This window comes from Rhamphochromis longiceps, linkage group LG3 (assembly GCF_057381845.1).
Source record: "Rhamphochromis longiceps isolate RC_006_pf linkage group LG3, R_longiceps_female_GT1.1, whole genome shotgun sequence".
NCBI lineage: Eukaryota > Metazoa > Chordata > Actinopteri > Cichliformes > Cichlidae > Rhamphochromis > Rhamphochromis longiceps.
Genome location: NC_140559.1, coordinates 8,902,155 through 8,923,320, shown reverse-complemented (window position 1 = coordinate 8,923,320; position 21,166 = coordinate 8,902,155). Strand labels below are relative to the sequence as shown.

At 41.0% G+C, this 21,166-nt stretch overlaps 3 protein-coding genes across 11 annotated transcripts in view; 1 reads left to right on the top strand and 2 right to left on the bottom strand.

Moving 5' to 3' along the window:
* LOC146672779 (uncharacterized) overlaps nt 1–7,081 on the top strand; it is a 99,726-nt gene extending 92,645 nt beyond the window's left edge. For all 9 annotated transcript variants that reach the window (XM_085389127.1, XM_085389083.1, XM_085389135.1 and 6 more), the window contains one exon: nt 3,515–7,081. In XM_085389127.1, coding sequence (XP_085245253.1) covers nt 3,515–5,263 — 1,749 coding nt within the window. In that variant the 3' untranslated portion in view covers nt 5,264–7,081. The remainder of the gene's footprint in view (nt 1–3,514) is intronic.
* Nucleotides 1–15,530, bottom strand: part of LOC146672778 (uncharacterized) — a 30,689-nt gene extending 15,159 nt beyond the window's left edge. The window contains exons 1-2 of the mRNA XM_085389478.1: nt 14,946–15,530; nt 14,691–14,750 (exon numbers count right to left, since the gene is read on the bottom strand). Of these exons, the coding sequence (XP_085245604.1) occupies nt 14,691–14,750; nt 14,946–15,017 (132 nt within the window). The 5' untranslated portion in view covers nt 15,018–15,530. The remainder of the gene's footprint in view (nt 1–14,690; nt 14,751–14,945) is intronic.
* LOC146672777 (ribonuclease inhibitor-like) overlaps nt 1–20,450 on the bottom strand; it is a 176,508-nt gene extending 156,058 nt beyond the window's left edge. The window contains exon 1 of the mRNA XM_085389425.1: nt 20,394–20,450. The gene's annotated coding sequence lies outside the window, so the exon portion shown is untranslated. The remainder of the gene's footprint in view (nt 1–20,393) is intronic.
* Between the last annotated feature and the right edge of the window lie 716 nt (nt 20,451–21,166).

The window sequence follows — 21,166 nt, the reverse complement described above, 5'->3', positions numbered from 1 at the left end:
ATCGTCATATCTCCTTAACGAAGCAAAGTTAAGACATGAGGCTTGTCCCTGTATATCTTCAGACACTCCTGACACTCACAATTCAAGAATTATTTTCTCACCTATTACCGTTCTGAGATGAGTTAGACTTGTTTGAGGGGTGGAAATCTGTCCTCCTCTCATTTTTCAAATTCCGAAAATGAAGCCGTTTCTTCTCTCGTCATATCTCCGCGACGGAGATACAAAGAGCTATGTAAATCGCAGTCAAAGTACACCAAAGTCCGCTGATTCACCCAGTGCAAGAATTATGCTTCTATCCCACCTAGTTTTTGAGTTACACGACGTTTTGTAACTCCAAAAAACGGCGTTTTTCGCGTCTCACCGCGATCTAATTCTGACTCCTCATCACCCTTTTTTTCAAAGCGCCCGCCCCCTTAGAGGTGGCGCGATTGGTAATGACACCGCTCTTCAGACCAGAGGTCGTGGGTTCGATTCCACCTTGGCCCACATGTTTTTTTTTTAACTACAAATTTATACACTATCACAGACCGGTAATTCATATTGATAATTTATTACAATTCTGCAAAGTTTAATGATTTTAGCAGCTTTTCTAATATGGACCTCAGATTCTGGTTAACAGTCTATGGCAGAAATACATACAAGTACACAGCCTGATGAAGCAGACAGAAGCAGTACCTCTGATTGGTTCCGCAGTTTCACCTCTTATCAGCACAAATCTCACCCTCTTCTGCTGTTTTCACCTCTTTTCTGCTAATTTGAGCTTCTGTTCCACAGTGCACTCAGCCTCTTCTGCTGTTTTCATTAGAATTTTAAGCTTTTCCACCTTTTTTCAGTTACGTGAGAACCAGTTTGGCTCAATGAGTAGCTGAAAAATATCAGCCTCTTCTGCTGTTTTAGCAGGATTTCAGAGTTCAGCTTTTTCACTTGTTTTAAGCACAAATTTCAGTTTCTTTACCTCATTTCACAACAAAGTTCTTCCTCTTCACCTCTTTTCTGCTAATTTGAGCTGCTGCTCCACAGTGCACATTTTCCCTCTCATCATATCTTTGCTTGTGACCAGAACTCATTTGGCTCAGAGGGTAGGGCATCTGTCGTGAGACCCGGTGGCAGAGGTTCGAATCCTACCTGTGACAGCTGCTACACATGTTCACTGCTTGCATGCGCTCTGCTTTCTTGACACTCTCCAGTGTGTCATTACACATACAGCCATCTTCAGCAAGCACTTCTGCTTCTACACTTCTTTTCAACTCGGCTTTTTGCTTCTTTACCTCTTTTCAGCAGAAATTATTCCTCTTCACCTCTTTTCTGCTAATTAGAGCTCCTGCTCCACAGTGCACTTAGCCTCTTCTGCTGTTTTCATTAGAATTTTAAGCTTTTCCACCTTTTTTCAGTTACGTGAGAACCAGTTTGGCTCAGTGAGTAGCTGAAAAATATCAGCCTCTACTACTGTTTTAGCAGGATTTCAGAGTTCAGCTTTTTCACTTGTTTTAAGCACAAATTTCAGTTTCTTTACCTCATTTCACAACAAAGTTCTTCCTCTTCACCTCTTTTCTGCTAATTTGAGCTTCTGCTCCACAGTGCACATTTTCTCTCTCATCATATATTTGCTTGAGACCAGAACTCATTTGGCTCAGAGGGTAGGGCAGCTGCCGTGAGACCCGGGGGCAGAGTTTCGAATCCTACCTGTGACAGTTGCTACACATGTTCCCTGCTTGCATGCGCTCTGCTTTCTTGACACTCTCCAGTGTGTCATTACACATACAGCCATCTTCAGCAAGCACTTCTACACCTCTTTTCAACTCATCTTTTTGCTTCTTTACCTCTTTTCAGCAGAACTTCTTCTGATTCACCTCTTTTCTGCTAAATGTTTAGCCTTTTCACCTCTTATTAGCACAATACTAAGCAGCTTCTGCTAATTTCACCAGAATTGTCAGTCTCTCCACCTCTTCTTTGTAAGAATCAGTTTGGTCCAGTAAGGTGAGACGCCGCCTATAGATCAGAAAGGCCAGGTTCGAATCTCGCTCAGGGCAATGTTTTTTGTTTTTTCAACTTTTTCTGCTTTTTTCAGCAGAAATCTTCAGCGTAAGGCATCCACACAGCATTTTCGCAGGAAATGCAATTTTTTCTAGTTTTAATTGTACCTCTCATTGTGCCACATCATTGTAATGTGACACCATCACCAGAAGGTGATGGTAACACACAAACAAGGTGTTTGTTGACATGTTTGATTCCACCAATGGAGGGAGTTTCAGTTTGTTCCAGGGGCCCGTTCTTCATACCTCGCTAAGTAAGTTAGCTGGATTTGATTGTTGACGATTTCGCGTGAGCTTGGATAGTTCGGTTCCCCGAAGCTCATCCGGGACTTGCTGTCATAGCAACAGAGCCGTAAGCGTAAACCTGCTCGGGAGCAGGTTTACTTTATGTAAACAGGATTAGATCGCGGCCACGCAGGTATGTCCGCTTCATGTATACGAAAGCAACAGCGATATTCCACCACTGTTTCACCATAAATAAATAACATCAATGTAACTAAAGATAATGCAGCACTTGATCCTTTTATTGATGTCACACAGATACATACAGGTCATTTCCTAAAAAAGGGAAATGTACTATTAACATTCTATTACATGTATGTGATTATTACAGATGTAATTCATATTTCAAAGTAGTAATTGCAAATTACTTCGTGTAATCAAGATGAGAGACCACGGCTATAAAAGCGAAGGTGGATTTGGGAAGTCTGTCGCAGCCATGTCCTGTTCGTTTACGCGAGCAACCCATTGCGGAAGGTGCAAGATTGATGAGGAGAGTCCTCAGAATTCAGCGTATATTGCGGGATAGACAGGATCCTTTAGCTCAGCGCGACAGTGTGCTCATAGAGAGATATCGATATTCCCGTGAGGGTATTATTTACTTAACCAACTTGTTGACGAGGGGGTGCAGGACCACCACCTGTCTTTTTTTGCTCTGCCCTTTTCTTGGTTGCTGTTATGAACAAACAAACAGATTATTTCAGGGTCTCTTTCCAAGAGACGAAAAGCAATATAAGTGATAAATATTACCATTCTGTAGAATATTCTTATATTTCACTTTTACTTGTTCCCATGTTCTAGTGGGTCCTGTTGTGGCTCTAATGTGAAAGGGGATATAATATAACATATTATAATATAATATAATGTAATATAATATTGGGTAATATAGTGTGATATGATAAATCTACCCTACCGCCTACTGGTGTTGGCCAGAGGGGCCGATGGCGCGATATGGCAGCCTGGCTTCTGTCAGTCTGCCCCAGGGCAGCTGTGCCAGCCAGTGATCTCACATTACTTCATCCAGCTGTACTAATCGTCAACAGCAGGTGTGTTCGGAGAACCGGATTAGCGAGCTCAGAGTTAGCGCGATGATTTGGTCTTGGATGTGTCATTTGATCTTGGATGTAGTAAGTGACGTACGAAGAACGGGCCCCAGGACTGCATTTCACTCACTGCCTCTGTTTGTATCTCTGTCACTCCAGGACCAACATGGAGCGAGAAGTCAGCGCTCTCAGGAGGCCGACAAACCTCACAGAAGAAAGGGAGAGAAAACCTACAGCTGTGATGAGTGTGGAAGGTCTTTTACCCAGGCTGGAAGCTTAAAAACTCACCAAGTCATCCACAGTGGAGTTAAACCTTACAGCTGTGACTTGTGTGGAAAGTCTTTTACCCAGGCTGGAAGCTTAAAAACTCACCAAGTCATCCACAGTGGAGTTAAACCTTACAGCTGTGACTTGTGTGGAAAATCTTTTGTGCAGGCTGCACACTTAAAAAAACACAGAATCATCCACAGTGGATTTAAACCTTACAACTGTGACTTGTGTGGAAAGTCTTTTACTCTGGCTCAAAACTTAAAAACACACCAAGACATCCACAGTGGATTTAAGCCTTACAGCTGTGACTTGTGTGGAAAATCTTTTCTGCAGGCTGGAAACTTAAAAATCCACAGAATCATCCACAGTGGATTTAAACCTTACAGCTGTGAGTTGTGTGGAAAGTCTTTTACCCGGGCTCGAGGCTTAAAAATACACCAACTTATCCACAGTGGAGTTAAAGCGTTCAGCTGTGAGTTTTGTGGAAAGTCTTTTACCCAGGCTGTAGACTTAAAAAACCACAGAATCATCCACAGTGGGGTTAAATCTTACAGCTGTGAGTTGTGTGGAAAGTCTTTTACCCAGGCTGGATCCATAAAAAGACACCAACTCATCCACAGTGGAGTTAAACCTTACAGCTGCGACTTGTGTGGAAAGTCTTTTACCCAGGCTGGATCCTTAAAAAGTCACCAACTCATCCACAGTGGAGTTAAACCTTACAGCTGCGACTTGTGTGGAAAGTGGTTTACCCGGGAAAGAAACTTAAAAACACACCAACTCATCCACAGTGGAGTTAAATCTTACAGCTGTGACTTGTGTGGAAAGTCTTTTACCCAGGCTGGTGATTTAAAAAAACACCATGTCGTCCACAGTGGAGTTAAATCTTACAGCTGCGACTTTTGCGGAAAGTCTTTTACCCGGGCTGAAGGCTTAAAAAAACACCAAGTCATCCACAGTGGAGTTAAATCTTACAGCTGTGACTTGTGTGGAAAGTCTTTTACCCGGGCTGAAGGCTTAAAAAAACACCAAGTCATCCACAGTGGAGTTAAACCTTACAGCTGTGACATGTGTGGAAAATCTTTTACCTGGGCCAGAGACTTAGAAAAACACCAACTCATCCACAGTGGATTTAAACCTTACAGCTGTGAGTTGTGTGGAAAGTCTTTTGCCTGGGCTGGAGACTTAAAAAAACACCAACTCATCCACAGTGGATTTAAACCTTACAGCTGTGAGTTGTGTGGAAAGTCTTTTACCCGGGCTGGAGACTTAAAAAAACACCAACTCATCCACAGTGGAGTTAAACCTTACAGCTGTGACTTGTGTGGTAAAGCTTTTGGTCAAAGTCGAAACTTACAGAAGCATCTAGTTACCCACTCTGGAATTAAGGCGTACAGCTGCGACTTTTGTGGAAAAACTTTCAGTGAAAAAAAGTACCGAAATATTCACCTACGCATTCACACTGGAAATGATCTTTCCTACTGTGATCAGTGTGGGAAACTTTTTACAACCGATGCACAATTACAAATACACATGTTTACCCACACTGAGGAGAGACCTTATAAATGTGACCGGTGTGAGAAGACTTTTAAATCTCCACATTACCTGAAAAAACATCAACAGATCCACACCAGAAAGTAACTCTACAAGTGCAGTTACTGTGAGGAAGTATTGATTTTTTATCTTGTAATTTTAACCTGATTGTTTGGAACAAGTCTGATCAGTAAACCTATGGAGTTATTCTGAATGAACTGTTTTGGAAAATGAAGAATCATTTTCGCTCGGTAAGCTGAGTGTTTTAATGTAAACAGTAAAACGTAATTGGACATTGGTAGAGATCACTTACGCTGTCATTGTTTAGAAGCAGAGCAACACAGATGGATCCAGTTCTCAACCCTATTGTCACTGTGGTGGTGGGAAAACGTTTCTCTGTTACTTTTGTGGAAAAACCTCCAATCATCAACGGGACCTAAAACCACATCAACGTAGACACACTGGAGACAAAATGAACTACTGCAAAGAATGTGGGAGAGGTTTCCACACACCAAGTGCATTAAAAATACATGAACTATTCCACAGTGTGTTCAAAAAGCACATCTGTGACCAGTGTGGGTCATCCGTCACCACTGCACATGAGCTTAAAGAACAAGAATAAGCAAATCCACACAGTAGAGACACCATACAAGTAATCAAGCCTACTAAAGATGAATGCATGGACTAGTTTTTCCAGGTCCTGGTGAGACATCAGATCTTTTATCCTTGATATATTCTTGAGGTGATAGTAAGCTGACTTTGTTATTGTCTTAATGTGTTTTTCTAAGTTTAGGTCTGCATCCATCATTACACCCAAATTTCTCGCCTGGTTTGTGGTTTTTAGGTGTATAGATTGAAGTTCTCTGGTGACCTGTAATCGTTTTTCTTTGGTGCCAAAGACTATTACCTCAGTTTTGTTTTTGTTTAGCTGGAGAAAATTGTGGCACAACCAGTCATTAATTTCCTCAATGCATTTACCAAGAGCCTGTACAGGGCCTCTGTCTCCTGATGACATTGTGATATATATGTGTGTGTCATCTGCATAGCTGTGGTAGTTTATTTTGTTGTTCTTTATAATCTGTGCCAGTGAGAGCATGTAAATGTTAAACAGAAGGGGTCCCAAGATGGAACCTTGGGGAACTCCACATGTGATACTTGTCTGCTCAGATGTGAAGTTACCTATTGATACAAAGTATTTCCTGTTTTCTAAGTATGTTTTGAACCAGTTTAGTACAGTTCCTGAAAGACCTGTCCAGTTCTCCAGTCGTTTGAGTAATATGTTGTGGTCAACTGTATCAAATGCTGCACTGAGATCCAGTAAAACTAAGACTGACATTTTTCCACTGTCTGTATTCAGACATATGTCATTAAACACTTTGGTCAGAGCAGTTTCAGTGCTGTGGTTCTGTCTAAAACCTGACTGGAAGGCATTGTAGCAATTATTCTGTTTTAAGAAGTAACTGAGCTGTTGAGAAACTGCTTTTTCAATGATCTTACTTAAAAATGGGAGATTTGAAGTGGCAGAGTTTATGCTGCTGACTATAGGTCTGAGTTGGACACCTTCCTTGTGGATTTTAGGAAGTCCGTAAATGCAGGGTATCGCATTGTCATGTAATTATTATCCTTAGTATCCTTATTTTCTCATTATATTGTTTTATTCTCTTTAATCATGAAGGTTTGTAAAGCAAGGCCACTTTTGACTCATAAACTAAGTGCTCAGCCAGACTGCAAACAGGAAGTGTAGAGCTGTACAGCATAATAAATACAGGAAGCCAGACAGAATAGAGAAACTTTGCCATATAAACAATGTTTGTATCGAAACTGTGACGTATAAAGTACGAAAATAACACTGTTTATGATTCTAATGTTAGAGATCCTGCAACTGGTGTTTGGGCTGTGCAGGGGTCTCTGTCTTCCGGAAGATGATTAAATAAAAAGAAATATAAATGTTTTAACACGCTATGAGTCTGATTTCTCTAGTAAGTAAAGTAAAATTTTATTTATATAGCACATTTCTAGATAGACATCACAAAGTGCTTTACAGATATAACAGATTAAAAGACAAAAAACAAACAAAGTTAACAAAAAGCAATTTTAAAAAGGTAAGTTTTTAGCTGTTTTTTAAAAGTAATCAATGAATCAATGGATCGTAGGTCCTCTGTTCTATCATGGGGACAAAAGAATCGGGGTTAATAGCATCCCCTGGATAAAGGCGGTGATATGTAAGGCGGTCAATCATTTTGTCCTTTTCAAGGTAGAGGCAAGCTATAACTTTCTTTTTGTAGCTGCTTGTGGGGTCTCGGTTTAAGGCTCCATAGGTATTGTTGTCACTGAGGAGAGTAGTGATCTTTGTGTGGTAATTGTAGTGTTTAGGACCACGGTGCATCCTCCCTCATCAGCTGGTAAAATAGTGATGATGTGGTCTTTGCTCGGGGAAGTGACGGCCTTCTTTTCCTGTATTGTGAGGTTGGACGGAGGGACTTTGGCACTTGAGAGAGTGGCTGAGACATTCATCCTGATTTGCTCTGCTTCTGTCTGTGATAATTTATTAATCCATATGGTGGTTTCTGTGGCTCTGATGACATCCACTATGGGCAACTGTTGTGGAGAAATGGCAAAATTGAGTCCTTTGGCTCAAGGTTGTAGATTTAGTTTTGGCATTGGTGGGGACGGATAATTCAACCACCAAACCCTGCCCTTTTTCTTTTATTTTCTTCTATTTTTTCCTTGGCTTCGTGATAAAAGGAGAAATATACAGTGGGGCAAAAAAGTATTTAGTCAGCCACCGATTGTGCATGTTCCCCCACCTAAAATGATGACAGAGGTCAGTAATTTGCACCAGAGGTACACTTCAACTGTGAGAGACAGAATGTGAAAAATAAATCCATGAATCCACATGGTAGGATTTGTAAAGAATTTATTCGTAAATCAGGGTGGAAAATAAGTATTTGGTCAATAACAAAAATACAACTCAATACTTTGTAACATAACCTTTGTTGGCAATAACAGAGGTCAAACGTTTACTATAGGTCTTTACCAGGTTTGCACACACAGTAGCTGGTATTTTGGCCCATTCCTCCATGCAGATCTTCTCGAGAGCAGTGATGTTTTGGGGCTGTCGCCGAGCAACACGGACTTTCAACTCCCGCCACAGATTTTCTATGGGGTTGAGGTCTGGAGACTGGCTAGGCCACTCCAGGACTTTCAAATGCTTCTTACGGAGCCACTCCTTTGTTGCCCGGGCGGTGTGTTTTGGATCATTGTCATGTTGGAAGACCCAGCCTCGTTTCATCTTCAAAGTTCTCACTGATGGAAGGAGGTTTTGGCTCAAAATCTCACGATACATGGCCCCATTCATTCTGTCCTTAACACGGATCAGTCGTCCTGTCCCCTTGGCAGAAAAACAGCCCCATAGCATGATGTTTCCACCCCCATGCTTCACAGTAGGTATGGTGTTCTTGGGATGCAACTCAGTATTCTTCGTCCTCCAAACACGACGAGTTGAGTTTATACCAAAAAGTTCTACTTTGGTTTCATCTGACCACATGACATTCTCCCAATCCTCTGCTGTATCATCCATGTGCTCTCTGGCAAACTTCAGACGGGCCTGGACATGCACTGGCTTCAGCAGCGGAACACGTCTGGCACTGCGGGATTTGATTCCCTGCCGTTGTAGTGTGTTACTGATGGTGACCTTTGTTACTTTGGTCCCAGCTCTCTGCAGGTCATTCACCAGGTCCCCCCGTGTGGTTCTGGGATCTTTGCTCACCGTTCTCATGATCATTTTGACCACACGGGATGAGATCTTGCGTGGAGCCCCAGATCGAGGGAGATTATCAGTGGTCTTGTATGTCTTCCATTTTCTGATGATTGCTCCCACAGTTGATTTTTTCACACCAAGCTGCTTGCCTATTGTAGATTCACTCTTCCCAGTCTGGTGCAGGTCTACAATACTTTTCCTGGTGTCCTTCGAAAGCTCTTTGGTCTTGGCCATGGCGGAGTTTGGAGTCTGACTGTTTGAGGCTGTGGACAGGTGTCTTTTATACAGATGATGAGTTCAAACAGGTGCCATTCATACAGGTAACGAGTGGGGGACAGAAAAGCTTCTTACAGAAGACGTTACAGGTCTGTGAGAGCCAGAGATTTTCCTTGTTTGAGGTGACCAAATACTTATTTTCCACCCTAATTTACGAATAAATTCTTTACAAATCCTACCATGTGGATTCATGGATTTTTTTTTTTCACATTCTGTCTCTCACAGTTGAAGTGTACCTCTGGTGCAAATTACTGACCTCTGTCATCATTTTAAGTGGGGGAACTTGCACAATCGATGGCTGACTAAATACTTTTTTGCCCCACTGTACTTGCCTACATATGTTATTCTACATGCTTTTAAACCATTTAAAATTACAATTAATAGTTTTATTTGTGAATTATATAATGTTAAATTACTGTTAAACAAATGACTAAGTATTTTAGACTTCAGTTTACTTCAGCCATATTCCATATAAAACAGGTATCGTACAAAAATAAAAAATAACTTCAAATACAGTCACGACAATAAAAGAATATGACTTTAAGGGTTTAACAACATTACTTCAGTTATAGTACACAAACATGTCTTATACATTAGCACTAATGGAAAACTGAATGATCTGGTGGTTTTTGTCAATAAAACTACTCATCTAAGATTACCACAAAGTAAAAGATCTCTCAGCAAAATTATGCAACATTTTAGACACACTATCAAATCAGTGAGCTGGCATTTTTTTATTCTAAACATGAACTACTGTTACAGCAACAGACATGGACACAACAACTGTATGTTCACTATGTGAAGGAGCCAAACACATGCCTTCTCCTCTCGTTAACTGAGATAAACTGCTGGCATACATCTATATTGTCCAGTCTCACCTGGTGTACATGGTACAGCCTCTGTAAACTAATATCCTGGCTTGCTCAAAGCAGCCGTTTTCTCTGAAAGTTTCAATCAAAATTAGAAATGCTACTCTGAGACTGAGATAACTAATAGTGCTGCCTGTTGTGCAGTTAGTCCAAAATACGTTATTCATGGTTACATACACTTTTAGACTGATGTGGGCCAAGGCCTAGCATAGCCTGTAACGTTATTATGACGGACACATCTTATGAGTGAACTTGACTTTAAGTGACTTACAGGTTTCTTTGAAAAATACTTTCTTATATCCAGGTTCTTCCTTTTTGCTGCCATCCTCCTCTCCTCCTCGCAGGTCCTCGCAGCGCAGGCTTGCCGCTGCTAAAGCTAAACAGAGCTCCCTGAAAGGCACAGCCAATCACATAGGCCATATTTGTCACATGAGGTAGGACTCCAGTAGAGAACGTAATTTAACTGTTTCTGCACCGCTGGGTGAATGAGACGCTGACAGATCATTTTTTTCCTTCTATCAGGTTTGATTTCTTTACTCAAAGAGATCAAATTATTGGTGGGGACATGTCCCTTCCGTCCATGCCAAATTTACCCCCTTGCTTTGGCTAAAACTCTCTTTTCAGGTTCAGTGAGACTCCGGTCTGAAAAGTTCTTTACCCATTTCTCCTGACTGTCTTCAGGTGTGTTTTCTTCTCTGAGTTGTGTAGGTTCAGAACGAGGAGTATGTGTTTTTGAAAGCAAGGTGTGAAATTTTCTGCGTTGTCTTTCTTTTCCTTTAGAGTGTTGGGCCCGTTTAGCCTTGTCCACAAACTTGTAAACCTCTTCTAAGATTGGAGAGGGTAGAAGGATTTCCTGCAGAGTCAGAATTTTGGGCCGACTGAGAACAGCACTTACACATGTGAGTGAGGGGAGAGAAGTTGCTGCCTGCGAGTTTACAGAGGAGAGCTTAAGTTTGACCAGGTACCAAAGCAAATCATTCGTATTGACGAATTCGTATGACGGTGTATCACAAAAGATTGATATCAAACTGATCACTTGGTTGCGTTACTTGCTCTTCAAGTGAATCAACAAATGGATAAATAAAAAGACGAACGACAATGCTGATTTTTTAGAGTCTTAGCTTACATTTCCACGGCTAAACAAACTCTAAATCGGTTTCAATGGTGTACTGATGTACACAAAAATGGACATAAGGAGCTTCTTTCAAAGAAAAAACTCAGGTAGATGTTATTTTATATATTATGCTTTGTATGTTTTTCAGTCTATGCAAAACAAGAGGAATTTCAATACACAGCAGTATATTCACAGTTGAAACCAGTGAATATACTGATGTTTTATAAACCAGTGAATATACTGATGTTTTATAAACCAGTGAATATACTGATGTTTACATATACTTTATGGAGAAAACATTTTAAAAAAAATTCACTGTTAAACATGAATTTAGAGTAAACCTGTTTTGTTTTAGATAAATAAATGTTGAAATATCTTTTGAATTAGTTAAATGTCAAAATAAAAAGAGGGAGCGGTCTATTTTAATCACTTTCATCAAATTTAGGAGTACATGTACACTAAGTTTATTGTTAATTAATAAGAAAACTCCAGACGATTCCATTCTGAGCTGAAGAAGCTTCTGATAGGTTAGTAGAGTCCATGTGAGTAAATTGGTGGCACAGCTGTGGATGCATATAAGGCAAAACACAGAGCCTGTTTCTGTGACATGGGAAAATCAAGAGATGTCAACCAAAACACCAGGAAAAGGATTGTGGAGCTCCATAAGTGTGGCTCAATTTTGAATACAAAATACAAAAGTTAACAAATGTTTTTTATCAATCTAAAAAAATAAACATTTAGTCTGATTTGATGTTACAATGTTTGTGTTTTTATCTGAAGAGTGTGTAAATATCTGGTTTCAACTGTATATTTGATGATGTTGGTGTTTGGCTTGATTGTCAGCACAAAGAGGGAGAGAGAGGAGCAGAGAGGGAGATGGAGAATGAGGAAAGAACAGAGATGGAACAAGAGCAGGTGAGACACACATGTTAGTCAAATGGTTGTTTGCCAAAACTCATCAGAACATGTATCCAGTACCTAGTGTTTCTTTTTAGATACCATTTGTTACTTTTCAAATTCTATATTTATTAAGTTCTGCAGGCTTGTTTGCACAACAAGGCTAAATAATTATATAAACTTTTCTCAATCTAAATAGTGGACTTTGGTATAATTAAAAAATAAGTGTAGTGCAGGTCTATGATGATTTTTAGTGCTACTATCATCTAGTTTTGATTCTGGTTGGGTTTTGGTTAAGTTCTAAGTAGTCCTGATTTTGAACTGGTGTAGTCCTATTTTAATTCCGGATCAGTTCTGGGTCTGGTTGAATTGGAGTTTAGTCACTGTGTCTTGATACAGCCCGACTTTGTTCTGCCTTGCTGCTTGATTAAAAACTAGTTTAAGGTGATATTTATTTTTTCCTATATGAAGTCATTCTTTTTTGAACAAAACTCAAAACAGAGCCTAATAATCTTTCAGTCATTTCTACCCTCACTTAATTTCCTTTTGATGCTCAGCTCTCATACAGTGGCTCAGTTGGGCTCCAATCCCACCATATTGTGGCCAATCACATGCGAGGATATAGGATAATATCATTATGTGAAAAACCAAGATGGTGAGAGACGCGACAGTCAAGTGGAGCATCTGTCTGTCCTCTCAGTAAGTGAGTGACACAGTAAACAGCGGTGAGGAGGGCTGTGCGAAAGCAAAAACACATAAATATACCTGACACCCGTAAACATAGCAGCATTGTCTCGGTCTCGGTCTTGGTCTCAGTCTCATCTCAACTTGGTCTTGGTCTTGTCTTGGTCTAGATACCCTCTGGTCTCGGTCTTGTCTTGGTCTCGGATTAGGCGGTCTTGACTACAAGTCTGGTTCTAGGCTGATTACATAAGCAACGTTTTACAAGCTTCTGCTTGGGCGATTCCTGTGAGACAAACAGTTTGCAGCAGAGTTTCTTTCATACTGGTTCAGTTTCCCCGTGTGTAGAGACTGGGTGGGGTCACTCAGAGTCTAATAAAGTCCTTCTCTTGTATATTCTGAATAATAAATTCAGTTATCAGGACTTGATTTTATTCCATGGAGCTGGTTAAAGAACAGCAGCGTATAGAAACACTTTTAATCATCTCTTTTTGGTGTTGCGCATTTGGAGGGTCGGCAAGATCTGTTACCATCATCTGTCATTTTCAGCTTTACTGGAAACTTTATTTAAATCCCATTGAGTCAAGTTTGAAACTCAGATTCTGTTATTCACTGAAAATAACAAAAACATTTTATGACAAAATAAGAGTCAGATCAGCAGAACTACAGAACCTGTATCTCTGCTGTAACAGTGTCACTCTGCTCCACTTTGATGTTTGTTGTTTTTTTCGTGTTTCTTGTAACATTTAATTGTTAGAAACTAAACTGTCTCTGAGATAAAGACGAATAAACAACTCTGCTTTACATGTTACTAACAAAACCATTTTCATGATTGTAGCTGCTTTAATCCACAAAGAGCAGAAAAGCATCAGAAGCAGCAGCAGGTCAGCTGATCACAGCCTGAACACAAAGAAAACAAATCTACTGGAGCTCACAACACTGGTTATTATGGGACTCTTTTAGAGGACACTCTTTCCCCACACTGCACAGCTACACCTGAACTTCAGCTTCCTCCACCTAAAACTCCAAATTTGACCCTTATTATTCATAACAGTATAACTGTGCATGACAGTAGCTGTGTTTTGTATAAACACTTATACAGTGAAGCGTGCTGATAATATGAATAGTATGAAAATTGCTCTCAGGGAAATATATTTAATATGCAGCCATTACTTCCTGTTTTATGTCAAAGTTAAATCTCACCTGCAGAGACGAACACGGCAAACATCAAAGTAAATGACGTAATTACAGCGGACATTTCCGGTGTTCTGACTCTTAGTTTGTTCTAAATGTCTCAGTCTGTCCTGGGATTAAAATTTAGGCTGAAAGAAAGCAATTGGATCAGTAACGTTTGTTTTAAGGAAGTTGTGACGTTGTGACGATTGGTACGCTGCACTGCGGGGTCGAGTAGAAACAAGCGCGTCACACCAGAAGAGGTGAAGTCGAAAGAAAGTTTTATTCTTTCTGTTCTTGAACCATCCTCGCAGGAAAAATCTGAACCTGCTTCATGTGTCAGTCGTCATGTATGAACCGTTTTTGTCTTTGAAGCAGAAGTTTGTTTTGTCTCTGCACCGAGTTTGTTTCCCACAGCAAGTTTCGAGCTCACATCCTGCTGCACCTCTTCCTGCTGCGATTTAGGCTTCAGCTCCGAGCAGCTTATCAAACAACACCGCGACACAACTCTGACTAACCTGAGAACCAGCAGCAACTTGCACCAGTTTACAAAACCAGTAGCCTGTGTAAATCACCAGTCCATCCAGTGCTGTACGATTAAAGAACAAAGACTCATCAGTTTTAGAATTTGAGGTTTTCTGCTAAATTTCCTCCTTTTCTATGGAGGTGAATTGTAAAGTGAAACCTTCAAACTGATTTTTTTTAGCTTTTCTTTTAGCTTAAAAGACTAAAAGTGAGTTTTAGAAAAAGAAAGAAAACACTTACTGTTGTTCTGAAGGACGTCTGGAACCCTCGAAGGCCTCTGTGGTCACCAGGGTGGAAAATCTGAAAGACAATAAAACACACATTAGATTTCTTTGTCTCTGTCACACAGACACGGACGTCCACACAGACCCACCCAGCCTCGCGTCTCCTTCACACACACAGACAAACTAAACCAATATAAAAACAATTCTTTGAGAAACATAACAAATTTAACCAGAGTGACACTCAGTTTGTTTTATAACAGTTAAATCTCACCCGCAGAGACAAACATGAAGCCTCATCGAACATCAGCAACGTGGAGCAGAGTGACGCAGTTACAGCAGACATTTCCGTGTCTCTGCTGCTGCTGATCTGACTCTTAGTTTGTCCTAAATGTCTGAGTCTGCCGGTATTTTCACCGAATAACTGAACCTGAGTTTAAATCTGACGACACAAGTTTAAATTTAAGGTTTAAAATAAAGCTGAAAGTCACTGACTGTTAGAACAGATCTGTCGTTCAGCCGCTCGGTCTAACTCCACACTTCAACGGTGTAACGTCTCGTACGGAAGTGACGTTGAAGTGACGTCGACCAATAAAATTATCGAGCAATGATTTCATGGTTCAGGATTTACAGGGTTAACGTCCGCTAGAAAGGAAATGACATTTTAAATGAAGTCTCACTCAGTTTTGAAACAGTTTTTCTGTTCAAACATTTTTGTGGGTGGATGTTAACCAAACTGTAACCATGACAACTGAAACCTTTTACCTAAAACACTGAAAACGATGTTAGAAAAAGACAGCAAACACTTACTGTTGTTCTCATGAAATCTGTTAAACCCTTAAACACTCTTCTAATCATCAGGATGCAACAAAAATCCATATAAAGATAAAAAGTGTGAGGTTGGTATAATCCATCTGCTTTCTCTGTAGGTCAAAAGAAACCTACTGAAGGTTTATTCAACACAAGCAATTAGAAAAAATAGTAAATTAAAATACTGCGTGGGTGAACTCGACTGTGTACAACCAGCTGAACTAACCTGTCGATCGTTTTGCTTTGACTTCCTGTTTTGCAGACATCTGCTTAGCAAAACCATTCAACCCACAGTCGACCACAATTGCAAAGTGACAGACGAATTAAAGTAAGAGGAAATGAACCTGGAGAGAAAACCTTTCACTCTGTCTGTCAGTTAATTGAAATAAACTTGTTCTAATGAATAAAGTCAAAGGTCACGACCTGCACAGCTGTTCTGAAGAACTTTGTCCACCTTTGATTGTCTTTAAGTTGTGTTGGAGCCACAGAGAGCAGATCTTTGTTCTTTATGGAGAACCAGTGAGGCTGTTTGGACTTTCCTATGAAACTACAGTGAGGACAAAGAAGCAGCAGAAACACACACAGAGGAAACATGTAGAGACAGGCAGCAGCAAATAGTCCGCAGGGAGAGAGGGCATGCATCAGCGGCAGCACTTCCTGGAAATCACATGATTGTAATCACTAAACAGCTAAAAGAGGTCATTAACACTTTAAAGCAGAAGCAGAAGGAGGAGGAACAAATCAATGAGCAGGTGCCAAAGGTTGAGAGTGGTGTCAGTGCAGTCCCGAAGCTGATTAGTGAGCACATGTATGAGACTCAAAATGGGGCGGAGGACCAGAGCGAACAATCTGACATTTTCTCGGAATTGCCATTTTTTGCAGAGGTGGTGCCAGAAGTTGCCATTAAAGCTAGGAAAAGCAAAAGACAAAGAAGAATAGAGAAAATGGCAGGGACAGTTAAGAATACTGTTGAGCTGCCAGTGCCAGGTAGCAAAGAAACTGTCCAAGAAGTCTTTTCAGATCTGCAGAAACAGGATGTGACATTGGAAGGCCCTTTTAAACAGGCAGCAGAAGTGCAGCCCGGTCAGTTGATAGAAGAGGGTTATTACCTGAAAGGACAAGTGTTGTACTACAAAGGCAGCACGGATGACAAAGGGAAGTTAGTAGTCCCCCAGCAGCGGCGGGAGCAAGTTTTGAGACTGGGGCATAGTATTCCTTGGGCGGGGCATCTGGGAACGCAGACAAGAAGGGACCGAATAGCCAGCAGGTTCTTTTGGCCAGGTATGAACAGAGATGTTGAGGAGTTTTGCCAGTCTTGCTCAATCTGTCAGCTGGCCGGGGATAAAAAAGTCCCAAAGTTGCCTTTATAGCCTTTACCTGTTATTGAGGTTCCATTTAGTCGTATTGCAATGGATAAAGCGGGGCCGCTAGAGCGAACCCAGGCAGGTAATCACTATATATTGGTGGTTTGTGATTACAGTACCAGATACCCAGAAGCTTTTCCCCTTAGGGATATTACAGCTAAACAGATAGCTTATGCCCTTTTGCAGCTTTTTTCCCGAGTGGGTATTCCGTCTGAGATTTTGACTGATCAGGGAACAAACTTCCTTTCACATACCCTGAGGCAGGTTTATAAGCTTTTAGGTATTAGGAGTATCCGGACCACCCATTACCATCCCCAAACAGATGGCTTGGTGGAGAGATACAATCAAACTCTGAAAGCAATGTTGAAGAAGTTCATCTCGGCTAATGCCAAAGACTGCGACAAGTGGCTTCCCTATTTGCTGTTTGCTTATAGGGAGGTGCCTCAAGCCTCAACTGGCTTTTCCCCTTTTGAGCTCCTTCCTGAAGGCCTTAGTCATGGAGTGCACACATGATTATGGCCTAATGATGTTCACCTGAAAGAAGTTTTCCAATCACCCACTGATAGTGGGTTGAACCACCTGATGAGAGCTGAGGGGGCATGTGGGTTAAATTTTCAGTTTGATTTGATTTAGTTAGTTGGGATATTGTTTAGCTGGGGGGTGTTTTGTAATGAGATATTTGTGAGGTGTGTCAAAATAACTGCAATGTTTCACTGTATAGGTTTTTGTAGCTGGGCTGTGTCAGAGTGGGACGACCTTTTACATTTTATTGGTGATAGTATGACCAGCATCTATTTAAGGAGGGGTTTGTTGAGAGGCTCGGGTGGTTATTTCTAGATTTGTTGCTGGTGAGCATGAAAAAAAAAAAAAAAAAAAAACACCTCTTTACCAGAAAAAAGTGGGAATATATCCAAAGCTTTGAAAACAATTGAAGGCTCGTGAGGTTGTTTTTTCCATTTGGTCCCCTTCACATTGCCTTGCCACCGTTACAGTGCTGATAAATGATCAGAATTATAATATTTCCGACTGTCTGCTATGTGCCGTGACCTTTGACCTGCTAAAGACAGTCAGCTGTGGATTATTCATTGTTGTGTCTGATACTTAGAACTGTGAGGAAGAACACTACACAGTTAATCAGGGTCCCCTCTCTCTGAATCAGGAAAGGTGGGGAGGCTGCGTGCGGGCCATACGTTGAGTATCACTGTTTGAAATGTGAACATTGCTCTGCTGCAGTCAATGGACTAAACCAGAGAAGAAGAAAACAGACTTTACCATGAAGATCCCCAGTGAGGATCAGTATAATATCAGCCTGATGTCTGCAGTTTAGTGTCAGCACAACTTTCACATCATATTAATCTCAGCACACAAGTCAGAGCTCTTTTTAGCCAACCATCCCTTTAACATTAACTAGTAATGACTTCATGAACTTCTTCACAAATAAAATTCTTATCATTAGAGAAAAAATTACCAATAATCATCCCACAGATGTAATATTATCTACAGCTACTCTTAGTACCCTTGATGTTAAGTTAGACTCTTTTTCTCCAATTGATCTTTCTGAGTTAACTTCAATAATTACTTCCTCCAAACAATCAATGTGTCTTTTAGACCCCATTTCTACAAAACTGCTCAAAGAAGTCCTGCCATTAATTAATTCTTCGATCTTAAATATGATCAACTTATCTCTAACAATCAGCTATGTACCACAGGCCTTCAAGCTGGCTGTAGTTAAACCTTTACTCAAAAAGCATCTCTAGACCCAGCAGTCTTAGCTAATTATAGGCCAATCTCCAACCTTCTTTTCATATCAAAAATCCTTGAAAGAGTAGTTGTCAAACAGCTAACAGATCATCTGCAGAGGAATGGTTTATTTGAAGAGTTTCAGTCAGGTTTCAGAGCTCATCACAGCACAGAAACAGCTTTAGTGAAGGTTACAAATGATCGTCTTGTGGCCTCTGACAGTGGACTCATCTCTGTGCTTGTCCTGCTAGACCTCAGTGCAGCGTTCAATACTGTTGACCATAATATCCTCTTAGAGCGATTAGAACATGCTGTAGGTACTACAGGTACTGCACTGCAGTGGTTTGTATCATATCTATCTAATAGACTCCAGTTTGTGCATGTAAATGGAGAGTCCTCTTCACACACTGAGGTTAATTATGGAGTTCCACAGGGTTCAGTGCTAGGACCAATTCTGTTTACATTATACATGCTTCCCTTAGGTAGTATCATTAGAAGACATAGCATAAATTTTCACTGCTATGCAGATGACACCCAGCTCTATCTGTCCATGAAGCCAGATAACACACACCAATGAGTTAAACTGCAGGAATGTCTTAAAGACATAAAGACCTGGATGGCCGCTAACTTTCTGCTTCTTAATTCAGATCAAACTGAGGTTATTGTACTCGGCCCTGAAAATCTTAGAAATATGGTCTCTAAGCAGATTCTTACTCTGGATGGCATTACCTTGGCCTCCAGTAATGCTGTGAGGAACCTTGGAGTCATTTTTGACCAGGACATGTCCTTCAATGCACATATTAAACAAATATGTAAGACTGCGTTCTTCCATTTGCGCAACATCTCTAAAATTAGAAATATCCTGTCTCAGAGTGATGCTGAAAAACTAGTTCATGCATTTATTACTTCCAGGCTGGACGACTATAATTCATAATTCATTATCAGGATGTCCTAAAAACTCACTGAAAAGCCTTCAGCTAATCCAAAATGCTGCAGCAAGAGTGCTGACAGGGACTAGAAAGAGAGAGCAGATTTCTGCTGTTTTGGCTTCCCTTCATTGGCTTCCTGTTAAATCCAGAATTCAAAATCCTGCTCCTCACATACAAGGTCTTAAATAATCAGGCCCCATCTTATCTTAATGACCTTGTAGTACCATATCACCCTATTAGAGCACTTCACTCTCGCACTGCAGGCCTACTTGTTGTTCCTATTGTATTTAAAAGTAGAATGGGAGGCAGAGCCTTCAGTTTTCAGGCCCCTCTTCTGTGGAACCAGCTTACAGTTTGGATTCGGGAGACAGACACTATCTCTACTTTCAAGATTAGGCTTAAAACTTTCCTTTTTGCTAAAGCATATAGTTAGGGCTGGACCAGGTGACCCTGAATCCTCCCTTAGTTATGCTGCAATAGACGTAGGCTGCCGGGGATTCCCATGATGCATTGAGTTTTTCCTTTCCAGTGACCTTTTTCACTCACTATGTATTAATAGACCTCTCTGCATTGAATCATACTTGTTATTAAACTCAGTCTCTCTTCCACAGCATGTCTTTCATCCCGTTTTCCTTCTCTCACCCCAACCGGTCGCAGCAGATGACCACTCCCTGAGCCTGGTTCTGCCGGAGGTTTCTTCCTGTTAAAAGGGAGTTTTTCCTTCCCACTGTCGCCAAAGTGCTTGCTCATAAGGGGTCATGAGATTGTTGGGTTTTTCTCTGTACCTATGAAGCGCCTTGAGGCGACTTTTGTTGTGATTTGGCGCCATATAAATAAAATTAAAAAATTGAATTGAATAACTAAAACATGCTGACTGACCTCAGAGTTTCAAGTCCACATCCTGGACTCTCCAGGAAACCACACAGATGCTTCACTCCTGAATCCTTCAGGTTGTAGTTATTACTCAGGTCCAGCTCTCTCAGATGGGAGGGTTTGGACTTCAGTGCTGCTGCCAGATAATCACAGCTGATCTCTGACAAACCACAAAGACTCAATCTGTGTAAAGAATGAAAGATGTAAGTTTATTAGACAAAGTGTGAGCTTGAAATCATTCAGTGTTTCATCATCTGTTCAGAGCTGAAGAAGGTTCAGTGTCACGGCTGGCGGAGGGAGCCGTGTGGTGTGGAGGAAAAGGTGGACCCAAGATGCAGCAAACTGATGATACGAGTGATGTTTATTTACAAAGTGACAATGGCAGAAACAGGCAGTGAGGCATGACAAAACAACTGAAGAAACCTAAACTGGGAGAACTAAATGACAAACCTGAGACCATACAAAAGGGGTGCGGGGCAGAGAGACGCAGAGATAGGAACACCATAGAACGCAGACGAGCCGACAATGAACACAGACCGACACCCACTAAATATACACACACAAGGTAATCAGGTAATCACACACAGGAGGGAAGAACAGCTGAACCTAATACACATGAGGACCGGAGGACACAAGCTGAACACAATGACAACAGACACAGACCTTCAAAATAGAATAGGAAATCCAGAACATGAGCCTTCAAAGTAAAGCAGGAACACACAGACTGATTTACAACACAACACGGGGACATGAACAGAGCACCAAGGACAGACACAGGT